Source organism: Pseudophryne corroboree, chromosome 5 (assembly GCF_028390025.1).
Source record: "Pseudophryne corroboree isolate aPseCor3 chromosome 5, aPseCor3.hap2, whole genome shotgun sequence".
In the NCBI taxonomy this organism is placed as follows: domain Eukaryota; kingdom Metazoa; phylum Chordata; class Amphibia; order Anura; family Myobatrachidae; genus Pseudophryne; species Pseudophryne corroboree.
In genome coordinates, this window is record NC_086448.1 from 276,152,710 (window position 1) to 276,173,776 (window position 21,067).

Below are 21,067 nucleotides of genomic sequence, written 5' to 3' on the forward strand. Positions count from 1 at the left end.
TTAATATATATAGTCATATCGCCAAATAAGTGCCCCCCCTCTCTGTTTTAACCCTGTTTCTGTAGTGCAGTGCAGGGGAGAGCCTGGGAGCCTTCCCACCAGCATTTCTGTGAGGGAAAATGGCGCTGTGTGCTGAGGAGAATAGGCCCCGCCCCCTTTTCGGCGGGCTTCTTCTCCCGTTTTTCTGAGACCTGGCAGGGGTTAAATACATCCATATAGCCCCCAGGGGCTATATGTGATGTATTTTTAGCCAGAATAAGGTACTATCATTGCTGCCCAGGGCGCCCCCCCCAGCGCCCTGCACCCTCAGTGACCGCTGCTATGAAGTGTGCTGACAACAATGGCGCACAGCTGCAGTGCTGTGCGCTACCTTATGAAGACTGAAAAGTCTTCTGCCGCCGGTTTCTGGACCTCTTCACTTTTCGGCATCTGCAAGGGGGTCGGCGGCGCGGCTCCGGGACGAACCCCAGCGTGAGACCTGTGTTCCGACTCCCTCTGGAGCTTATGGTGTCCAGTAGCCTAAGAAGCCAATCCATCCTGCACGCAGGTGAGTTTACTTCTCTCCCCTCAGTCCCTCGATGCAGTGAGCCTGTTGCCAGCAGGACTCACTGAAAATAAAAAACCTAACAAAACTTTTACTCTAAGCAGCTCTTTAGGAGAGCCACCCAGATTGCACCCTTCTCGGCCGGGCACAAAAATCTAACTGAGGCTTGGAGGAGGGTCATGGGGGGAGGAGCCAGTGCACACCACCTGATCCTAAAGCTTTTACTTTTGTGCCCTGTCTCCTGCGGAGCCGCTATTCCCCATGGTCCTGACGGAGTCCCCAGCATCCACTAGGACGTCAGAGAAAATATGTATTTTAATTTGAAAAACTAAAAACTTAAGTTGGGCTTTTTGGGCTTGTTTTGGGCTTATTTTTTAGTCATCAGTTGCTTGTTTTTCATTTCATAGTTGGCAACACTGGGCTAGCCTTGCCCCTGCGCAGCACTAAATACGCCCAAGTGTGGCGTTAAGACATGAGTTTTGGGGGCAGCCCGCACTGCTGCAGGTGGTGCATAGGCGTTCCTGGCACTAGCAAGAGGAAATGATTAATAAAAAGGTGGCATGTGCTGTACTGTATACATTCTATATATAGTTCTGACAATGAACAATCCTGAACTTTGGAGACATGTGTTATAACTTCAATTCCCCAGGCTGGATGGTTGGAGTACCGCAGCCATGCTCCCTCTAAAAGAAGAGAGTAATAAAATAACCAGATGCCGGTACTTCTGTAGTCTCTGACACTGTGACACTGATTTAGAGCAACGTAGGCAGCACACCTGCCACCGCCTGAGGGAGCCACTGCTCAGTGCTGCCAGTACTGCCTTTCACGCCGCCAATCACAGAGCTGCTCTCTCAATCTCTCCTTTGATTAAAACGAGGTATGTTTCACACCAGCACTGGGATTGGTGTGCTGTACAGTCAGCACTGATTGGCTGTTAGCACGGAGGTGGGCGTGGCTATCCGCAGCCAGGGAAGTGTAGAGCTGCGCCGCTGCCGTATATCGCCTAACAGCTTCCGGTACGCAGCAGCGCGTCCTCACCGGTACACCGAGAGCTGTGAGCCAGGTGACAGCGGAGCCTGCTCGGTGTGAGCCGGTACCAGGATCCTGCCCGTGCAGTAACGTGTGCTGTGATTCCGCGGTTCGTCAGGGGTTGGGACCGGGATTTCTACCGCAACAAGTCCCTGGTGCTGAATGCAGGGCTCGACTAGCCCGGCGGGGGAGACCCCTGAGCGCCGGTAAAGGAGGTGGCTATGACGGCAGCGGCTGAGGCGGCGGTAGCGGTGGACAGGTGTGTGACATCGGGTTGGAAGATTAGGAGTGACGGCTGTGCCTGGGAAGGAGGAGGGGGATCTACGCTGCCCGACAGCGGCTCGGCTGTGACGGTGAGAGATGTTTCACTACGGGAGACCCAGTAGCTAGGTGTGGGTGGGTGCTGCCCGGTTCCTGGGGCAGGTGGGTGCTGCCTGGTGTAGGTGGGTGCTGCCCTGGTACTGGTAATGTTGTTAAAACGCAGTATTGTCACAGTGATGTCCTTGGGTCTTCGCCAGGCTCTCTCAGATTAGACACCATTGTTAGAAAATGTATAGCTTGGTACTTGGGGGTATATTTGTTAAAAGTATTTGTGGAGCACCAACACATATTAAGAATTTCTGGGATTTCCAATGGAAGGATCCCATCAGAAATGTCTGATATCTGCTGCGGTCACTTGGTGTTAGCCAATAGTAGCCTATGGGCTACTTGTATTCCGGATTCCTCTGCGTTGCCCTCCACTTACGCATGTATTGGCCATGCATACACGGTATGCGCAGAGATGCGGAACTAGAAATCAGTGATGGCTCTTATTTGAGTCACTCTCCCGTCAACGAGCTTTTACATTCACATGAAAATATTAATTTTCACAAGCAAATTTAGCCATAACATATACTTTCTATATAAAAAATATGGATTGTGAAAATATAACCCTTAGAAAGTTATGAATCCTAAATTATGGAATACTAAGACAGTGAAAGTTTTATATGATCATTGATGCTTTTTCTGGGTGCGATGTAATTGTTTTACCCCACGATTACCACTAGGGGGTGTAAAATAGACTAATTCGATTGTTACTTCAATCAGGCGCCTATTAACTGTGGGAGAGACATTTCTCATTGATGCCTTCTGAGGTGACAAGAAGAAATGCGTGAAAACTTGGTGGTTTGGGTGCACTGACCAGGACTTTAGATGAGATTAGCCGCTATTCGCAGCTAAACCCCATCTATTTCGGTGCTTTAAAATTATTGTGCATCCGATCACAGCAACAATTGAATTGCGCTGATGGGGCTCCCAAAAAAACATTTTAATTACCCTCTGTGTATTGTGCTGGAATAAATTATAGTTGTAAGTTTCATCATTAACAAGCCTGGTGGGTTGGTTGGCCTGCAGCTGGCAGGGTTGCGCCTATGTTAGAATATAGCAGTTGTACCCCATGTCTTTTTTTTTTTTTTTTTTTGCTTTTCTCTCCATTTCCTGCTACATCTGTGTCACTCTGCCTGGCCTGCCCCCTCAGCCTCCGTCCTGCCTGCCCTCTGTTTTTCTTTGTCTTACCTTTACCTCCATTCATCTTGAGATGCCGCTCCACCTCTTGTCAAGTCACCAGTGGAGCATCATCAGCAATGTGGGTGCATGTTAGGACATGTGCATGCATCGAGCCAATAATACTTTGCTGAAGACTGGATGGAGGTGCACCTTGCAGGTGGCCATTGACCGGTGCCTATTCTGTGCACACGGATCGCCGCGATTACCTACATTTAATCAGTGGTCCTTTTTATTATATAGGTTATAGGGAAGTCATCCTAATGTGAGGCGCATCATTCAATGAATGGCAACCTCTATTGCACATACATCATTAACAAAAAAACTGCACACCTATATTTAAACTTTTATACTAAATAGTTGCAAAACTTGTTTATTAGGGTAACTTGCTTTTAGCATTTTTATTTGGAACTTAAATCTTGCAAATCATACATTCCTAACTTTTTTACATTACATTGTATGCTCTCACGAGCTGGGCCCTCTTCCCACGTGCTTTCCTTCCCTTACTTATACTATCATCAACTGTATACTTCTTGCAGGGGTACCTAACCCTTGGTTTCTGCCACCTTATTGCTTATTTAAGTGTTGTGACTGCTGATGCAGCTGTAAGTAATGGTTTTCTTGCCGCTCATATTTTTATGTATGTTAGATGCTGTGGTACCCTTGTGGCGCCATAACAAATAAAGGACAATGATAATGATGCGTAATCTCATTATTTTAGTGTATTTTTGAAAGTGTTGTAATGCCAGTATTACTGTTGTGTCCTTTTTCAAAAGAAAAAAATGTAACAAAGACTTTCTAATTCTTTGTACAATATAAAAACCGCACCCACCTTTTGATTCCTTGCACTATCCCTGTAAAACACGCTTTGCCCATCCTTTTGTGGGTTTGCAGCCCAGGTGGGAATTGCACATGGTGGAAGAGACCACTAAGAACCAGTGTTATGTAGTCAGCATGCCGGCGTTCGGGATCCTGGCAGTCAGGATGTTAGCTCTAGAATCCCGACACCCATCGTAATGCCAGCTCTGGAATCCTGAACGCCGGGATCATGATTTTAGGTATGCTAGGGAGGGTTAGGTTTTGGCCGCGGGGAGGGAGGGTTAGGATTAGGGTTCCTTTAGTGTAGAGCCGCTGTCTGGATTAAGAACTGTTGGGATATTTGCATCTGTATTTAAACCGCCGGAATCTTAACTGCTGGTCTCCCCAACCCGAATGAAGTTTGACTCTTAATAGTTTGATTTCCTAAAAGCTTGTAGGTTAATTGCTATCATCTGTTTAAGACCTTTGTGACGGAGAACTATCCTGCACTCGCCAAGGAAAGGTGTGCTGCAGTCAAATCCTCAAGTCAGAATATGTAACCTTTCTCTGACGTCCTAAGTGGATGCTGGGGACTCCGTCAGGACCATGGGGAATAGCGGCTCCGCAGGAGACAGGGCACAAAAATAAAGCTTTAGGATCAGGTGGTGTGCACTGGCTCCTCCCCCTATGACCCTCCTCCAAGCCTCAGTTAGGTTTTTGTGCCCGTCCGAGCAGGGTGCAATCTAGGTGGCTCTCTTAAGGAGCTGCTTAGAAAAAGTTTTTAGGTTTTTTATGTTCAGTGAGTCCTGCTGGCAACAGGCTCACTGCATCGAGGGACTTAGGGGAGAGAAGTTCAACTCGCCTGCGTGCAGGATGGATTGGCTTCTTAGGCTACTGGACACCATTAGCTCCAGAGGGAGTCGGAACACAGGTCTCACTCTGGGGTTCGTCCCGGAGCCGCGCCGCCGACCCCCCTTGCAGATGCTGAAGATTGAAGGTCCAGAAACCGGCGGCAGAAGGCTTTTCAGTCTTCATGAAGGTAGCGCACAGCACTGCAGCTGTGCGCCATTGTTGTCACACACTTCACACCATAGGTCACGGAGGGTGCAGGGCGCTGCTGGGGGCGCCCTGGGCAGCAATGTATAATACCTTTTTATGGCTAAAAAATACATCACATATAGCCCTTGAGGCTATATGGATGTATTAAACCCATGCCAGATATCTCAAACTCCGGGAGAAAAGCCCGCCGGAATAGGGGGCGGGGCTTATTCTCCTCAGCACACAGCGCCATTTTCCTGCTCAGCTCCGCTGTGAGGAAGGCTCCCAGGACTCTCCCCTGCACTGCAGAAACAGGGTAAAACAGAGAGGGGGGGCACTTTTTTTGGCAATATTTTATATATTTAAGCTGCTATAAGGATACAACACTTATATAAGGTTGTTCCCATATATATTATAGCGCTTGGGTGTGTGCTGGCAAACTCTCCCTCTGTCTCCCCAAAGGGCTAGTGGGGTCCTGTCTTCGATAAGAGCATTCCCTGTGTGTGTGCTGTGTGTCGGTACGTGTGTGTCGACATGTATGAGGACGATGTTGGTGTGGAGGCAGAGCAATTGCCGATAATGGTGATGTCACCCCCCAGGGAGTCGACACCGGAATGGATGGCTTTGTTTATGGAATTACGTGATAATGTCAGCACATTACAAAAATCAGTTGACGACATGAGACGGCCGGAAAACCAGTTGGTACCTGCCCAGGCGTCTCAGACACCGTCAGGGGCTGTAAAACGCCCTTTACCTCAGTCGGTCGACACAGACCCAGACACGGGCACTGAATCTAGTGTCGACGGTGAAGAAACAAACGTATTTTCAAGTAGGGCCACACGTTATATGATCACGGCAATGAAGGAGGCTTTGCATATCTCTGATACTGCAAGTACCACAAAAAGGGGTATTATGTGGGGGGTGAAAAAACTACCTGTAGTTTTTCCTGAATCAGAGGAATTGAATGATGTATGTGATGAAGCGTGGGTTAACCCAGATAGAAAAGTGCTAATTTCAAAAAAGTTATTGGCATTATACCCTTTCCCGCCAGAGGTTAGGGCGCGCTGGGAAACACCCCCTAGGGTGGATAAGGTGCTCACACGCTTATCAAAACAAGTGGCGTTACCGTCTCCTGATACGGCCGCCCTCAAGGATCCAGCTGATAGGAGGCTGGAAACTACCCTAAAAAGTATATACACACATACTGGTGTTATACTGCGACCAGCCATCGCCTCAGCCTGGATGTGCAGTGCTGGGGTGGTCTGGTCGGATTCCCTGACTGAAAATATTGATACCCTGGATAGGGACAGTATTTTATTGACTATAGAGCAATTAAAGGATGCTTTTCTTTATATGCGAGATGCTCAGAGGGATATTTGCACTCTGGCATCGAGAGTAAATGCGATGTCCATATCTGCCAGAAGAAGTTTATGGACGCGACAGTGGTCAGGTGATGCGGATTCTAAACGACATAGGCAAGTATTGCCGTATAAAGGGGAGGAATTATTTGGCGTCGGTCTATCGGATCTGGTGGCCACGGCAACTGCCGGAAAATCCACCTTTTTACCTCAGACCCCCTCCCAACAGAAAAAGACACCGTCTTTTCAGCCGCAGTCCTTTCGGTCCTATAAGAACAAGCGGGCAAAAGGACAGTCATATCTGCCCCGGGGCAGAGGAAGGGGTAAGAGAGGACAGCAAGCCCTCCCAGGGTTCTGCAAAGCCCTCAGCATGACGCTGGGGCTTTACAAGCGGACTCAGGAGCGGTGGGGGGTCGACTCAAGAATTTCAGCGCACAGTGGGCTTGCTCACAGGTGGACCCCTGGATCCTGCAGGTAGTATCTCAGGGTTACAGGTTGGAATTCGAGAAGTCTCCCCCTCGCCGGTTCCTAAAGTCTGCTTTGCCAACGTCTCCCTCAGACAGGGCGACGATATTGGAAGCCATTCACAAGCTGTTTTCTCAGCAGGTGATAGTCAAGGTACCCCTCCTACAACAAGGAAAAGGGTATTACTCCACGCTATTTGTGGTACCGAAGCCGGACGGCTCGGTAAGACCTATTCTAAATCTGAAATCTTTGAACCTGTACATACAGAAATTCAAATTCAAGATGGAGTCACTCAGAGCAGTGATAGCGAATCTGGAAGAAGGGGACTTTATGGTGTCCCTGGACATAAAGGATGCTTACCTGCATGTCCCAATTTGCCCTTCACATCAAGGGTACCTCAAGTTCGTGGTGCAAAACTGTCATTATCAGTTTCAGACGCTGCCGTTTGGATTGTCCACGGCACCTCGGGTCTTTACCAAGGTAATGGCCGAAATGATGATTCTTCTTCGAAGAAGAGGCGTATTAATTATCCCTTACTTGGACGATCTCCTGATAAGGGCAAGGTCCAGAGAACAGCTGGAGGACGGAGTAGCACTAACCCAATTAGTGCTGCAACAACACGGGTGGATTCTGAATTTTCCAAAATCTCAGTTGACACCGACAACACGTCTGCTGTTCCTGGGAATGATTCTGGACACGGTTCAGAAAAAGGTGTTTCTTCCGGAGGAGAAAGCCAAGGAGTTATCCAAACTTGTCAGGAACCTCCTAAAACCAGGAAAAGTGTCTGTGCATCAATGCACAAGAGTCCTGGGAAAGATGGTGGCTTCTTACGAAGCGATTCCATTCGGCAGATTCCACGCACAAACTTTTCAGTGGGATCTGTTGGACAAATGGTCCGGATCGCATCTGCAGATGCACCAGCGGATAACCTTATCACCACGGACAAGGGTGTCTCTTCTGTGGTGGTTGCAGAGTGCTCATCTGTTAGAGGGCCGCAGATTCGGCATACAGGACTGGGTCCTGGTGACCACGGATGCCAGTCTGAGAGGCTGGGGAGCGGTCACACAGGGAAGAAACTTCCAGGGAGTATGGTCAAGCCTGGAGATGTCTCTTCACATAAATATACTGGAGCTAAGAGCGATTTACAATGCTCTAAGTCTGGCAAAACCCCTGCTTCAGGGTCAGCCGGTGTTGATCCAGTCGGACAAAATCACGGCAGTCGCCCACGTAAACAGACAGGGCGGCACAAGAAGCAGGACAGCAATGGCAGAAGCTGCAAGGATTCTTCGCTGGGCGGAAGATCATGTGATGGCACTGTCAGCAGTGTTCATTCCGGGAGTGGACAACTGGGAAGCAGACTTCCTCAGCAGACACGATCTACACCCGGGAGAGTGGGGACTTCATCCAGAAGTCTTCCACATGATTGTGAACCGTTGGGAAAAACCAAAGGTGGATATGATGGCGTCCCGCCTCAACAGAAAACTGGACAGGTATTGCGCCAGGTCAAGAGACCCTCAGGCAATAGCTGTGGACGCTCTGGTAACACCGTGGGTGTTCCAGTCAGTGTATGTGTTCCCTCCTCTGCCTCTCATACCAAAAGTACTGAGAATTATACGGCAAAGGGGAGTAAGAACGATACTCGTGGCTCCGGATTGGCCAAGAAGGACTTGGTACCCGGAACTTCAAGAGATGCTCACGGAGGATCCGTGGCCTCTACCTCTAAGACGGGACCTGCTTCAGCAGGGACCGTGTCTATTCCAAGACTTACCGCGGCTGCGTTTGACGGCATGGCGGTTGAACGCCGAATTCTAAGGGAAAAAGGCATTCCGGAAGAGGTCATTCCTACACTGGTAAAAGCCAGGAAGGAGGTGACTGCACAACATTATCACCGCATTTGGAGAAAATATGTTGCGTGGTGTGAGGCCAGGAAGGCCCCCACGGAGGAATTTCAACTGGGTCGATTCCTACATTTCCTGCAAACAGGATTGTCTATGGGCCTCAAATTGGGGTCCATTAAGGTTCAAATTTCGTCCCTGTCGATTTTCTTCCAGAAAGAATTGGCTTCAGTTCCTGAAGTCCAGACTTTTGTAAAAGGAGTACTGCATATACAGCCCCCGTTTGTGCCCCCAGTGGCACCGTGGGATCTTAATGTAGTTTTGGATTTTCTCAAATCCCATTGGTTTGAGCCACTCAAATCGGTGGAGTTGAAATATCTTACATGGAAAGTAACCATGCTACTGGCCCTGGCTTCAGCCAGGAGAGTATCAGAATTAGCGGCTTTATCATATAAGAGCCCATATCTGATTTTCCATTCGGACAGGGCAGAACTGCGGACGCGTCCTCATTTTCTGCCTAAGGTGGTGTCAGCGTTTCACCTGAACCAGCCTATTGTGGTGCCTGCGGCTACTAACGATTTGGAGGATCCCAAGTTGTTGGACGTGGTCCGGGCATTGAAGATATATATTTCAAGAACGGCTGGAGTCAGAAAGTCTGACTCGCTGTTTATATTGTATGCACCCAACAAGCTGGGTGCTCCTGCTTCTAAGCAGACGATTGCTCGTTGGATTTGTAGCACAATTCAACTTGCACATTCTGTGGCAGGCTTGCCACAACCAAAATCTGTCAAGGCCCATTCCACAAGGAAAGTGGGCTCATCCTGGGCGGCTGCCCGGGGGGTCTCGGCATTACAACTCTGCCGAGCAGCTACGTGGTCGGGGGAGAACACGTTTGTAAAATTCTACAAATTTGATACCCTGGCTAAAGAGGACCTGGAGTTCTCTCATTCGGTGCTGCAGAGTCATCCGCACTCTCCCGCCCGTTTGGGAGCTTTGGTATAATCCCCATGGTCCTGACGGAGTCCCCAGCATCCACTTAGGACGTCAGAGAAAATAAGATTTTACTTACCGATAAATCTATTTCTCGTAGTCCGTAGTGGATGCTGGGCGCCCATCCCAAGTGCGGATTGTCTGCAATACTTGTACATAGTTATTGTTACAAAAAAATCGGGTTGTTATTGTTGTGAGCCGTCTGTTCAGAGGCTCCTACGTTTGTCATACTGTTAACTGGGTTCAGATCACAAGTTGTACGGTGTGATTGGTGTGGCTGGTATGAGTCTTACCCGGGATTCAATATCCTTCCTTATTGTGTACGCTCGTCCGGGCACAGTATCCTAACTGAGGCTTGGAGGAGGGTCATAGGGGGAGGAGCCAGTGCACACCACCTGATCCTAAAGCTTTATTTTTGTGCCCTGTCTCCTGCGGAGCCGCTATTCCCCATGGTCCTGACGGAGTCCCCAGCATCCACTACGGACTACGAGAAATAGATTTATCGGTAAGTAAAATCTTATTTTTGCAAATGTATTTTCTTATTGAGTAAATTCGCAAAACTTTTAATTTTTGGAAAAGTCATATTGTATGAGAGAATAAGCAAAAAAGAGTATATAGAAAGATGGGTATGGAGGAGTGAAGGGAAGATTTTTATGTTGAACTTTTCTAGTGTGTTTCAATAGTCTGTGTAGAGTTCATTAAATGTTTCTTATAGTTTGCAATAATTTCCTTCTTCTAATGTGGAAAGAGGGGATTCTTCAAAACAGATTTGCTATCCATAAATAGAATCACACCATCTGTACCATTAAACAGTTTATTTTTGGAGCTGCAATGATAGTAAGTGTTGATAATTGTTGCTAAATGCTTCAAACTATTTTTTTCTGGTAAAGGAAAAACATTGAAGGGATTTCTTTCTTTTCTTTCTTTTTTTTTTTAAACACATTTTATTGAGTGGATCATGAAATAGGTACAATGATAACATAACAGAGCACCCGAACATTTTGGGTGCTTAAAATACAAATGTAGGTACAGTAAATTGTTGCTACAACAGCATGGATCCTTTTTTTTTTTTTTGTTTTTGTGTTTTCCCGTGTTTAGAGATTCAAGTTAGAGCATAAAAAGTGGGAAACTCTCGGCAACGGAGTGGCCTTCCGTCAAGAGAGTCAGCAAAGGAAATGAAAAAAAGAGAGTGCTCGGAGAGCGATCAGAAGGGGACAGAAAAGCATAGGAGGCTGGGCACCTCCGGTTGAAGAAAAGAGGGGGGGGGGGAGTAGAGAGAGGGCAAAGAGGTGGAGGGGTAGCCTTCGGGGGCAAGAGGTGGATAGGACCTTGGCATGCCGTGTCAGATTATGAATGGGGAGGAAGCCTGTTGTAGGTTTAGCCATGGGGACCATACTTTATCGAATTGCTTCGCAGTATTGCGAATAACTGCGGTCATGTATTCCATTTTGTGGACATACCATATCCGAGAAATTATCCCCTGTATTGGTGAGGGGGTCGGGCTCTTCCAGTCTGTGGCAATTTGGCATGTCATTGCCGAGACTATATGTCGGAATAGTTTGTTTTGATGTCTGTTGAGGGTAGGAAGAGTCATGGGGAGCAAAAAGTATTGGGGGTCGGAGGGGATGGAGGTGTCGAATAAACGCGAAAGCATGGTGATGAGTTCACCCCATATTGTGTAGATTTTAGGGCAGGCCCACCATATGTGTAAGAATGAACCGATGTCCGTACAGCCCCTCCAGCATCTATCTGGAGTATCGGGGAACATAGTATGTAGACGGGAAGGGACATAGTACCATCGGTAGAGTAATTTATAAATATTTTCTTTAATTCTTACACATATGGAGCTGGAAGCCGCATTGTCCCATATATCTACCCAGTCCTCATTGTCTATAGTGAATCCCAATTCCTTTTCCCATGCCACTTCATGAGGGGCCCGGGATGTTGTGGGGAGGTCGTCCAGGAGGGTGTAGATGTCTGATATGAGGCCTTTAGTGTTGGTGCGTTTCCAGCTAATGTGTTCAAAGGGGGATAAATGTCTGTGGAGAAGGGTGGTGGTGATGGTGGAGTGGAAATGTCTAATTTGTAGATAGCGGAAGAAGTCCGATGAGGGGATTACTGTTCCTTCACGGATATCTGCGAATTGTGGGAACGTAGCTGTGGAGGTGATATCATTAACATAGAAAATACCACTCATGCGCCAAGATGTGTGCGTGGCTCTGCTCATACCTGGTGGGAAGGCTGGGTTGTTAAATAACGGAATTAGCGGGGACGGGTATGGGGCCAAACTGAACCGTCTATTTGTCAGGTCCCATGTTGCCAGGGAGCGACTTACTACAGGGTGCAATAGGGCCGCACGGGGACGCTGGTTCCGGTGAAGCCACAGTAGGGAGGATAGTGTAGCTAGGCCCGTCTCCTCCGCCTCTATCCCCACCCAGACCTTCCGCGTCCCGCCTTCGTTGCACCATTGTGCACATTGAGCGAGTTGCGCGGCATAAAAGTATTTCTTAAAATCCGGGATACCCAGACCGCCGCCTCTGGAGGGGCGTTGAAGCAGTTTAAGTCTGACTCGAGGGCGTTTGTGATTCCAAATAAAGAGGGAAGATTGGCGTTGTAGGGTCTTGAAGACGTAGATCGGGAGGGTCTGAAATAAGTACAGGAGTTGGGGGAGCACGCTCATCTTGACAGAGTTAATTCTGCCTATCCATGATATAAAATAACTGGACCAGTCCACCAAGTCCTCCTTAATTGTCTGTAATAAACGGGGATAATTTGCTTGGAAAAGTTGGTGGTGATGGTGGGTCAAGTACACACCAAGGTATTTAATTTTCTTGGTTTGCCAGTTACAGGGGAGAATAGTTTGAAGTTCTTGTTTGAGAGCTGCCGGGATATAAAAGTTAAGGACCTCTGTTTTGCTCACGTTTATTTTATAACCTGAGAGCTGTGAGTATGAGCTAATCTCAGATAAAAGCGCGGGGAGAGATTGGGCTGGGTCAGTGAGGGAGATCAGGACGTCGTCGGCATATAGCGCTATCTTGTGTTCAGATAGGCCTGTGGATATTCCATGGATAGCACTGTTATTACGGATCCTTGCTGCTAGGGGCTCCATCACTAGGGCAAAGATTAAAGGGGAGAGGGGGCATCCCTGCCTGGTACCATTGGTGATCCCGAAACTGGAGGAGGAGACACCGTTAACCATAACCTGGGCCGACGGAGAGTGGTAGAGTGCTTTAATTCCCTCTAGAAAGTTTCCGGAGAATCCCATTTTGTCAAGGACTGCAAAGGCAAAAGACCACGATATGCGGTCGAAGGCCTTCTCCGCGTCAAGAGCCAAAATGAGAGAGGGAGGTTTCCGTTTTTGGATTGAGTATATTAGATCTATTGCCCTTCTAGTGTTGTCGGACGCCTGGCGTCCAGGAATGAAGCCGACCTGATCCGGGTGGACCAGGCCGGGCATCAGGGGACCCAGACGGTTAGCTAGTATTTTCGCGTATATTTTCAAGTCAACATTCAATAATGAGATTGGTCTGTAATTTAAGCAGCTAGTCGGATCTTTGTCAGGCTTTGGTATTACCACTATATCGGCCCGAGTCGTCTCCGGCAGGAAGGAGGCTCCCTCGAGGATACCGTTAAATAGGGAGGCTAGGTGTGGGGCCAGTTCCTTCGCGAAGAGTTTATAATATTGGGCTGTGAAACCGTCCGGACCCGGGGCAGCCGACGAGCGCATCGATCGTATGGCAGCTATTGTCTCCTCCTCCGAGATTCGACTATTTAGGGCTTCCAATTGATTGTCGGATAGGGTTGGGAGGGGGGTATCGGATAAATATGAGCGCACTCCCCCGGATCCGTCAGGAGACAGCAGGGGCGAGTCAGGTAAGTTATAGAGGGAGCTATAAAACAGGCGGAAATCTTCAGCCATCAATTCAGGGTCATATGTATAGGTTCCCCTTTGTGGCGAGTACAGTTTATCTATTGCACCCAACGCTTGCTTACGACGTAGTTTGTTGGCTAGTAGGGTATCTATTTTATCCATTTTGTCGTAAAAGCGTTGTTGCAACTTCCGAAGAATTGTTGCCGCGCGGGTGGATAGGAGAGTGTTGAGTTGTCCTCGGAGGGAGTCTATCTGGGTGAGTAAAGAGGGGTCGGGGGATGCTTTGTGTTTGGGTAGTAAGGTGGCTATTTCTGATTCGAGGGAGGCTATTTCCTGTGCGGCTTTTTTCTTGATTGCCGACGATTTTGCTAATAAGGTACCGCGAATCGTGGCTTTGTGGGCTTCCCAAAGGATATTAAGTGGAATATCGGGAGATATATTTTCAGTGAAGTATTGTGTAATCGCTAGTCTAGTTTCCTCTAGTGCAGAGGGGTGTTGTAGAAGCGAGTCATCAAGACGCCATTTAAATTTCCTATGAGGCGAGCGGTATATATCTATGAGGAGGTAGACCCCAGCGTGGTCCGTCCAAGTCAGTGGTGTAATGCCCGTGTCCGAGATCAGTGGCACTAGGGCAGTGGTGATGTGGATCATGTCAATCCTGGAATAGTGTTGATGTGGAGCTGAGAAGTGCGTAAAATCTTTGGTGTGGGGGTGTTGGGAACGCCAAGTGTCACAGAGACCGTGGAGTTTCATGGTGGCGGTAAGTGTGCGGGAAGCCCGAGGGAGGGTCGTCATGGAAGCATGAGGCGGAGGACCAGATCTATCCAGCAAGGGGTCTATTATGGTATTAAAGTCACCACCCATGATAATGCTTCCCTGTGCTTCTCGTGATAGGCGTTTGGAGAGAGAATCAAAAAACAAAGATTGGTCTTGGTTGGGGGCGTAGACAGAGACCAGGGTGAAAGCCTTAGAGCGGAGGGTACCCATTACCATGAGGAACCGTCCGTCTGGGTCTGTCACCGTCCTGGAGTGAATAAACGGGATATTACGGTGAACTAAGATGGCCACACCCCGTTTTTTGCAGTCTGCTGAGGCAAAGTAGGACTGGGAGAACCATTTGCCCGTAAGCCGAGTGTGGGGACCGGTGAGATGTGTTTCCTGCAGGAATGCTATGTCAACTTTCTCACGTCTGCAAGCACTCAGGAACACGGTACGCTTCCTAGGGGAATTCAGGCCATTTACATTGACCGAGAATATTTTAAGAGACATGATTATTTACGTGGGGGAGTACGGCATATTGCCAGGTATGGTCCAGCGAGGTACAATTTGTGCCAGGCAAAGGCCACCCCTCCAGGCCAAGCAAGAGAAGGAGCAGGAAAGTCAAGCAGAGGCCACAAGAAAAGAGAGAAAAGAAAGAACATAGAAAAGAAGAAGAAGAAGTACCCCAAACGGGGAAACATCCCTGAGGTTGTGGGTCCCATTTAGGGGCCGCTAGGAAAAAGCATCGAGTTAGTAACATTATAAACAACAGTAAGGGATTGTAGGGGGGTAACTGAGCTACCATGTGGGAGGGTGAGCGTCACCCGGGCCATGAAGGCTGGGAATGGCTATGACCTTTTTACATTTATAGCAAACATAATATAATATAGGACATTGAGAACTGTGTCCATACAACAAAAATGCAAGCATGAAAACAAAAAAGAGAGAGAAAAAAATAAAAATTGGGGAGGGAGAAAGAAGGGAAGGGGAGGAGGGGGGTTGGAAGAAAGGGAGGGAGGAGGGGGGGGGGATTCAAACAGTTATAACTTGTTTATAACAGCATTAACCAAGGATAGTTACGATACTGGTAGTTGAACTGAGGTCGAATCTTCCACTGTTCACACTCGTTTCGAGTTGTGGAGAAGTTGCACCGACAGTTCATGCACTATACACATCGGGGGGTTTCCCCAGGTCAGGGAGGGTCCTTGTCCACATTGCGCTGTCGGGTCACCCGTGTCCAGTCGGGAAGAGGGGACTGAGGATGTGGCGGTTGGGATGATGAGGCCGCCATGTCTTCTACTGCTGATGTTGGGAGGAGATCTAGCTTTGCCAGCAGTTCCTGTCCTTGGGGTAAGGTCTTGACCGAGTGAACAGAGTTATTGACCGAAACATGTAAGTGGAAGGGGAATCCCCATCTGTATCTGATCTGGTGTTGTCGTAGGATCCGGGTGACCGGTTGGAGGTCTCGCCGTTTTTGGATGGTGGAGGGTGCAAGATCCTGAAAGATCTGCAGCTGTGTGCCTTTAAACAGGATCTCCGATGTGTCTCGAACGGAGGACATGATTTTCTCCTTCGAACGGAAATAATGGAAACGGACAATAACATCCCTGGGCGGTTGGGCGGGAGATGGTTTTGCCCGGAGTGCTCTATGTGCCCTGTCGCAAAGGCATTCTTCGACTGTGAGGTCTGGTACCAAGTGTATGAAGAATTCTCTCAAGAATGTTGGTAGTGATGGGCCGAGGACCGTTTCTGGAACGCCACGTATGCGCAGATTATTTCTACGCGAGCGATTTTCTTGGTCCTCTTGTCGCTCCTTGAGGGACTCCATTTCCTCGTGCAATCTAGCGAGTTCACTGTCAATGCGGTGTTGGGAGCGGCAGAGATCGTCCGTCTTTGTTTCCAGTGCATCCGTCCGGTTACCGAGATCTGTAAGGTCCGATTTAAATTCGGCTATAGCGTTCGAGAGTTCTTGCTTGAACGCGGACTGCACTCCCTCCAATAGGCTCGACATAACCGCCTGTATCTGGGGATCGATACCCACTTCCGACGAACATGGAGAGGGGGGGGAGCTTGCGGCCATGGTGGGGTTCTGTGAGCCCTTGGACTTTGAGCCAAAGAAGTTAGTCGGAGCTTGCGATGCTTTTTTGTTTTTGGACATAGTGGCTTATATCCATAAGAGGTAGGGTAGGAGTGGGGGTAAAAAAGAAAAAGGAAGGAAAAATTATTGCTGGGGGGACACAGGCCCGAGTCCGTTTAATGAACAGGTAATCCGGTCAGATCCGATCCTCCAACCGCGGAGCTGGGGGGGTAGGGTGCCAGAGTATTATATATGGGGTCTGATCATTTGGCTATGGCACATGTAGTATTTTATTATTTTGCGTTAAATCATCTTGAGAGTCATCTTAAGGATAGGTCTGGGATGTGCGGATCCGAATATCATAACGCTGAGGCCATGACTCTTCCAGGCGCCAACTCCGACGTCGGGGCAGATCGCGGTTCGATCCCCTATTCAGTGGCCCGGGCGCACTTGGGTGGTATTAAAGCACCTCCATAGCCTTCGCCGATACTGGCGGTAGTGTAAATAGAATCTGTACTCCTGCGGGGGTGAGGAGTGTGTGGTATAGTGCGGGTTATCTTTACCCTGGCTGAGTGCCAGAAAGTAAAATGGTGACTCTGGGTTCCTGTCGTGGGCTTCTATGGAGCAGGGGTGCAAATGAGAAATGAGTGCTGTGGCAGCAGCAGGCACTCACAATATTCCAGGATGGTTGGGTGCTAAAGGTAATGCAGCCTTTTTGGATGTGCTGTAGAGATTCCTAGAGCTGCAGGTGTGCTCAGCCTTCTCCAGCTAAATCTCCAGGAATCCAAGATGGCCACCGCAGCACTTATAGGGCTGCTCCTTTCCCCTCTTTTATCCCTTGTGGGGCTGCTTGTGGCACAGAGGCTCTTTGGAGGTGCTTAAGAGTGTCCAGCCTCGCATGTGGGGGTGATCCGGGGTGTCGGGGAGCCCGTCGCGGCCGCGTTCCGATCCCGGAGCTCACGGCCGGGTCTTCCCCGAACTCGAGGTCCCGGCTTCTGGGCGCGTGTTAGGCCGCGGCGGCCGGAGGTAGCAGGGGGGCCGCAGGCCCGCTTCAGCTGCTGCACAGCTCCGCCGGAGGGGTCCGCAGGAGGGATGAGGCCACCACAAGCCGCTGCCAACGGTCCGGAGGGGAGGAGATGAGGGTCCCAAGTCCCGCGAGTAGCTCCGGAGCCCGGCCCCGCGAGGCGGCGAAATCGAGGCCCCGGTTTCACAGGAGGGGGAAGGCCACAATCCGCAAGGGCAGCCAAGGCCGCCCTCCGACTCCGCAGCACGCTTCCCCTGGTCGGGTTGATGTAGGCAGAGGCAGTGGGGTAAGTGCAGGGGGCACCAGGATACTAAATAGAGTTGTTTTTTTTTTATTTATGTTGGCCAGTTTGCAGGAGCTCCTAGGGAGTGCTTCCTCTCCCATTGCCAGCCAGGCCACGCCCCCCTTTTCTTTCTTTTTTTCTTTGTAACATTTTATTTCTCTGACGTCCTAGTGGATGCTGGGTACTCCGTAAGGACCATGGGGAATAGACGGGCTCCGCAGGAGACTGGGCACTCTAAAATAAAGATTAGGTACTATCTGGTGTGCACTGGCTCCTCCCTCTATGCCCCTCCTCCAGACCTCAGTTAGAATCTGTGCCCGGCCAGAGCTGGATGCACCTAGTGGGCTCTCCTGAGCTTGCTAGAAAGAAAGTATTTGTTAGGTTTTTTATTTTCAGTGAGATCTGCTTGCAACAGACTCACTGCTACGTGGGACTGAGGGGAGAGAAGCAAACCTACCTGCGTGCAGCTAGCTTGTGCTTCTTAGGCTACTGGACACCATTAGCTCCAGAGGGTTCGAACACCGGGCCTGACCTCGATCGTCCGTTCCCGGAGCCGCGCCTCCGTCCCCCTTGCAGTGCCAGAAGACAGAAGAAGGAGATATAATCGGCGGCAGAAGACTCTGGTCTTCATTAAGGTAGCGCACTGCAGCTGTGCGCCATTGCTCCCACTGCACACCACACACTCCGGTCACTGTAGGGTGCAGGGCGCTGGGGGGGGGGCTCCCTGGGCAGCAATAAGTATACCTTTTGGCAATATATACACATAATACAGTCTGGAAAACTGTATATGTGTAAAACCCCCGCCATTTTTAGTCAGAAACAGGACAGAAGCCCGCCGCTGAGGGGGCCGGGCCTTCTTCCTCAGCACACCAGCGCCATTTTCTCTTCACAGCTCCGCTGGAAGGAAGCTCCCCAGGCTCTCCCTGGCAGTATCCTGGTACACAAAGGGTTAAAAGAGAGGGGGGGGCACATAAATTTAGGCGCAAAATTTGTATATACAGCAGCTACTGGGTAAACACTGAGTTGTAGTGTAATCCCTGGGTTATATAGCGCTGGGGTGTGTGCTGGCATACTCTGTCTCTCCAAAGGGCCTTGTGGGGGAATTGTCCTCAAATAGAGCATCCCCTGTGTGTGTGGTGTGTTGGTACGTGTGTGTCGACATGTCTGAGGTAAAAGGCTCCTCTAAGGAGGTGATAGAGCGGATATGTGTGTGAGAGGGTGTCTCCGTCAACAACGCCGACACCTGTTTGGATATGTGTAAGTGCTAAGGTGAATTTATTGCACAAAAGGTTAGGGAACAGACAGGAAATCTACCCATGTCTGTCCCTATATCACAGAGACCTTCAGAGTCTCTCAATGCTCACTATCCATAATAACAAACACTGGTATCGACATGGAGTTTAACTCCACTGTCGACTACGATAATGCAAAGTTACAGCCAAGATGGCTATAAGGATTCAATATATGATTATTGAAATAATAGATGATTTGCATATCACTGATGACTCATCTGTCCCTGACACAAGAGTACACATGTTTAAGGGGAAGAATGCTGAGGTAAATATCCCTCCTCTCATGAGGAAAAAGAGCGGGAATCTCCAGACAAGAGACGGCAGCTTCCCACAAGAGAATTCTCAGGCTGTATCCTTTCCCCACTAGGGCCAGGATATGTTGAGAATCTTCCCCCTGGGGTGTCCTGTTTGCACAGACGGTAGCACTTGCTATTCTCAGGGATCCTGCAGATAGCGTGCACATTCTAGTATACTACCCAGACCGGCGATTGCGTCGGCATGGGTTTATAGCGCTGTGGCAGCATGGACAGGTACCTTATCAGCAGAGATGAGACCCTAGTATGCAATATAAATATATTAAAGATGCTGTCTTAAGTGATAGATATATAGTTATAAAGCATGCCCAAAGAGACATGAGTATACTGGGTCCTAGAGTCAAAGCTATGTCGATCTCTGCTTGACGTGTCCTGTAGAATATGCATTGGACAGATGATGCCGATTTAAGAGGCATATGGAAGGCTGAGGATTGTGTGGAGAAGGGTTCTCGCGCCTGGTCTCCACAGCTATAGCTGGTAATTCTGCTAGTTTGCCTTATATTCCTGCACAGCCTAAGAAAGCACGACATTATTAAATGCAGCCTTTCGTATAAAGAAACAAGAAAGTCTGAGGGGCGTCCTTTCTTGTCAGAGCCGGGCAGCTAGTTCCCAGGAACAGAAGTCCTCCCCGGCCCCTACAAAAATCCACCAATGTTGCTGGGGCTCCACAGGCGGAGCTAGGCCCGGTGGGGACACGCCTTCGTAAGTTCAGCCACAAGTGGGTTCACTCCCTGTTCGATCCCTGGGCAATAGATATTGTGTCTCAGGGATACAAGCTGGACTGTGAGAAGATGCCCCCTCACCGACGGCCCTGCGGGCTTCCCCCCCAAGAGAGGGAGCCAGTGTTATCTGCAATTCACAAATTGTATCTTTAACAGGTGGTGGTCAAGGGTCCCCTCCTTCAACAAGAGGGTGTTATTATTAGACCATGTTGTAATCCCGAAACCAGACGGTTCGGTCAGACCCATATTGAATTAAAAATCCCTGGACATATACCTGAGAAGGTTCAAGATGGAATCGCTAAGAGCGGTCAGTGCAAGCCTAAAAAGGGGGAGACTTTATTGTGAATCGGGACATAAGGGATGCATACCTTCAGGTCCCCATTTATCCACCTCATTAGGCGTACCTCAGAATTGCGGTACGGGATTGTCATTACCAATTTCAGATGTTGCCGTTTGGTCTCTCCACGGCCCCGAGAATATTCACCATGGTAATGGCGGATATGATTGTGCTCCTGCGGAAGCAAGGTGTCACTATTATCACGTACTTGGACGATCTCCTCATAAAAGCGAGATCAAGAGAGCAGTTGCTGAACAGCGTATCACTTTCTCTGGAAGTGTAACGGCAACACTGCTGGATTCTATATATTCCAAAGTCGCAGTTGGTTCCTACAGCTCATCTGCCTCTCCTAGGCACGATCCTAGACACAGACCAGAAAAGGGTTATCTCCCGATAGAGAGAGCTCAGGAGCTCATGACACTGGTCAGGAATCTATTAAAACCAAAACAGGTGTCAGTGCATCACTGCACTCGAGTCCTGGGAAGGATGGTGGCATCATACGAGGTTATCCCCTTAGGCAGGTTCCATGCGAGGACCTTCCAATGGGACTTACTGGACAAGTGGTCCGGATCACCTCTTCAGATGCATCGGTTAATCACCCTATCCCCCAGGGCCAGGGTGTCTCTCCTGTGGTGGCTGCAGAGTGCTCACCTTCTCGAGGGCCGCAGATTCGGCATTCAGGACTGGATCCTGGTGACCACGGATGCAAGCCTCCGAGGGTGGGGGGCAGTTACACAGGGAAGAAATTTCCAAGGTCTGTGGTCAAGTCAACTGACTTGCCTTCACATC

At 49.2% G+C, this 21,067-nt stretch overlaps 1 protein-coding gene across 1 annotated transcript in view; it reads left to right on the top strand.

Annotated features, from left to right (window-relative positions):
- The first annotated feature begins 1,456 nt into the window (after nt 1-1,456).
- Nucleotides 1,457-21,067, top strand: part of ATP2C1 (ATPase secretory pathway Ca2+ transporting 1) — a 288,376-nt gene continuing 268,765 nt past the window's right edge. The window contains exon 1 of the mRNA XM_063922357.1: nt 1,457-1,926. Coding sequence (XP_063778427.1) covers nt 1,795-1,926 — 132 coding nt within the window. The 5' untranslated portion in view covers nt 1,457-1,794. The remainder of the gene's footprint in view (nt 1,927-21,067) is intronic.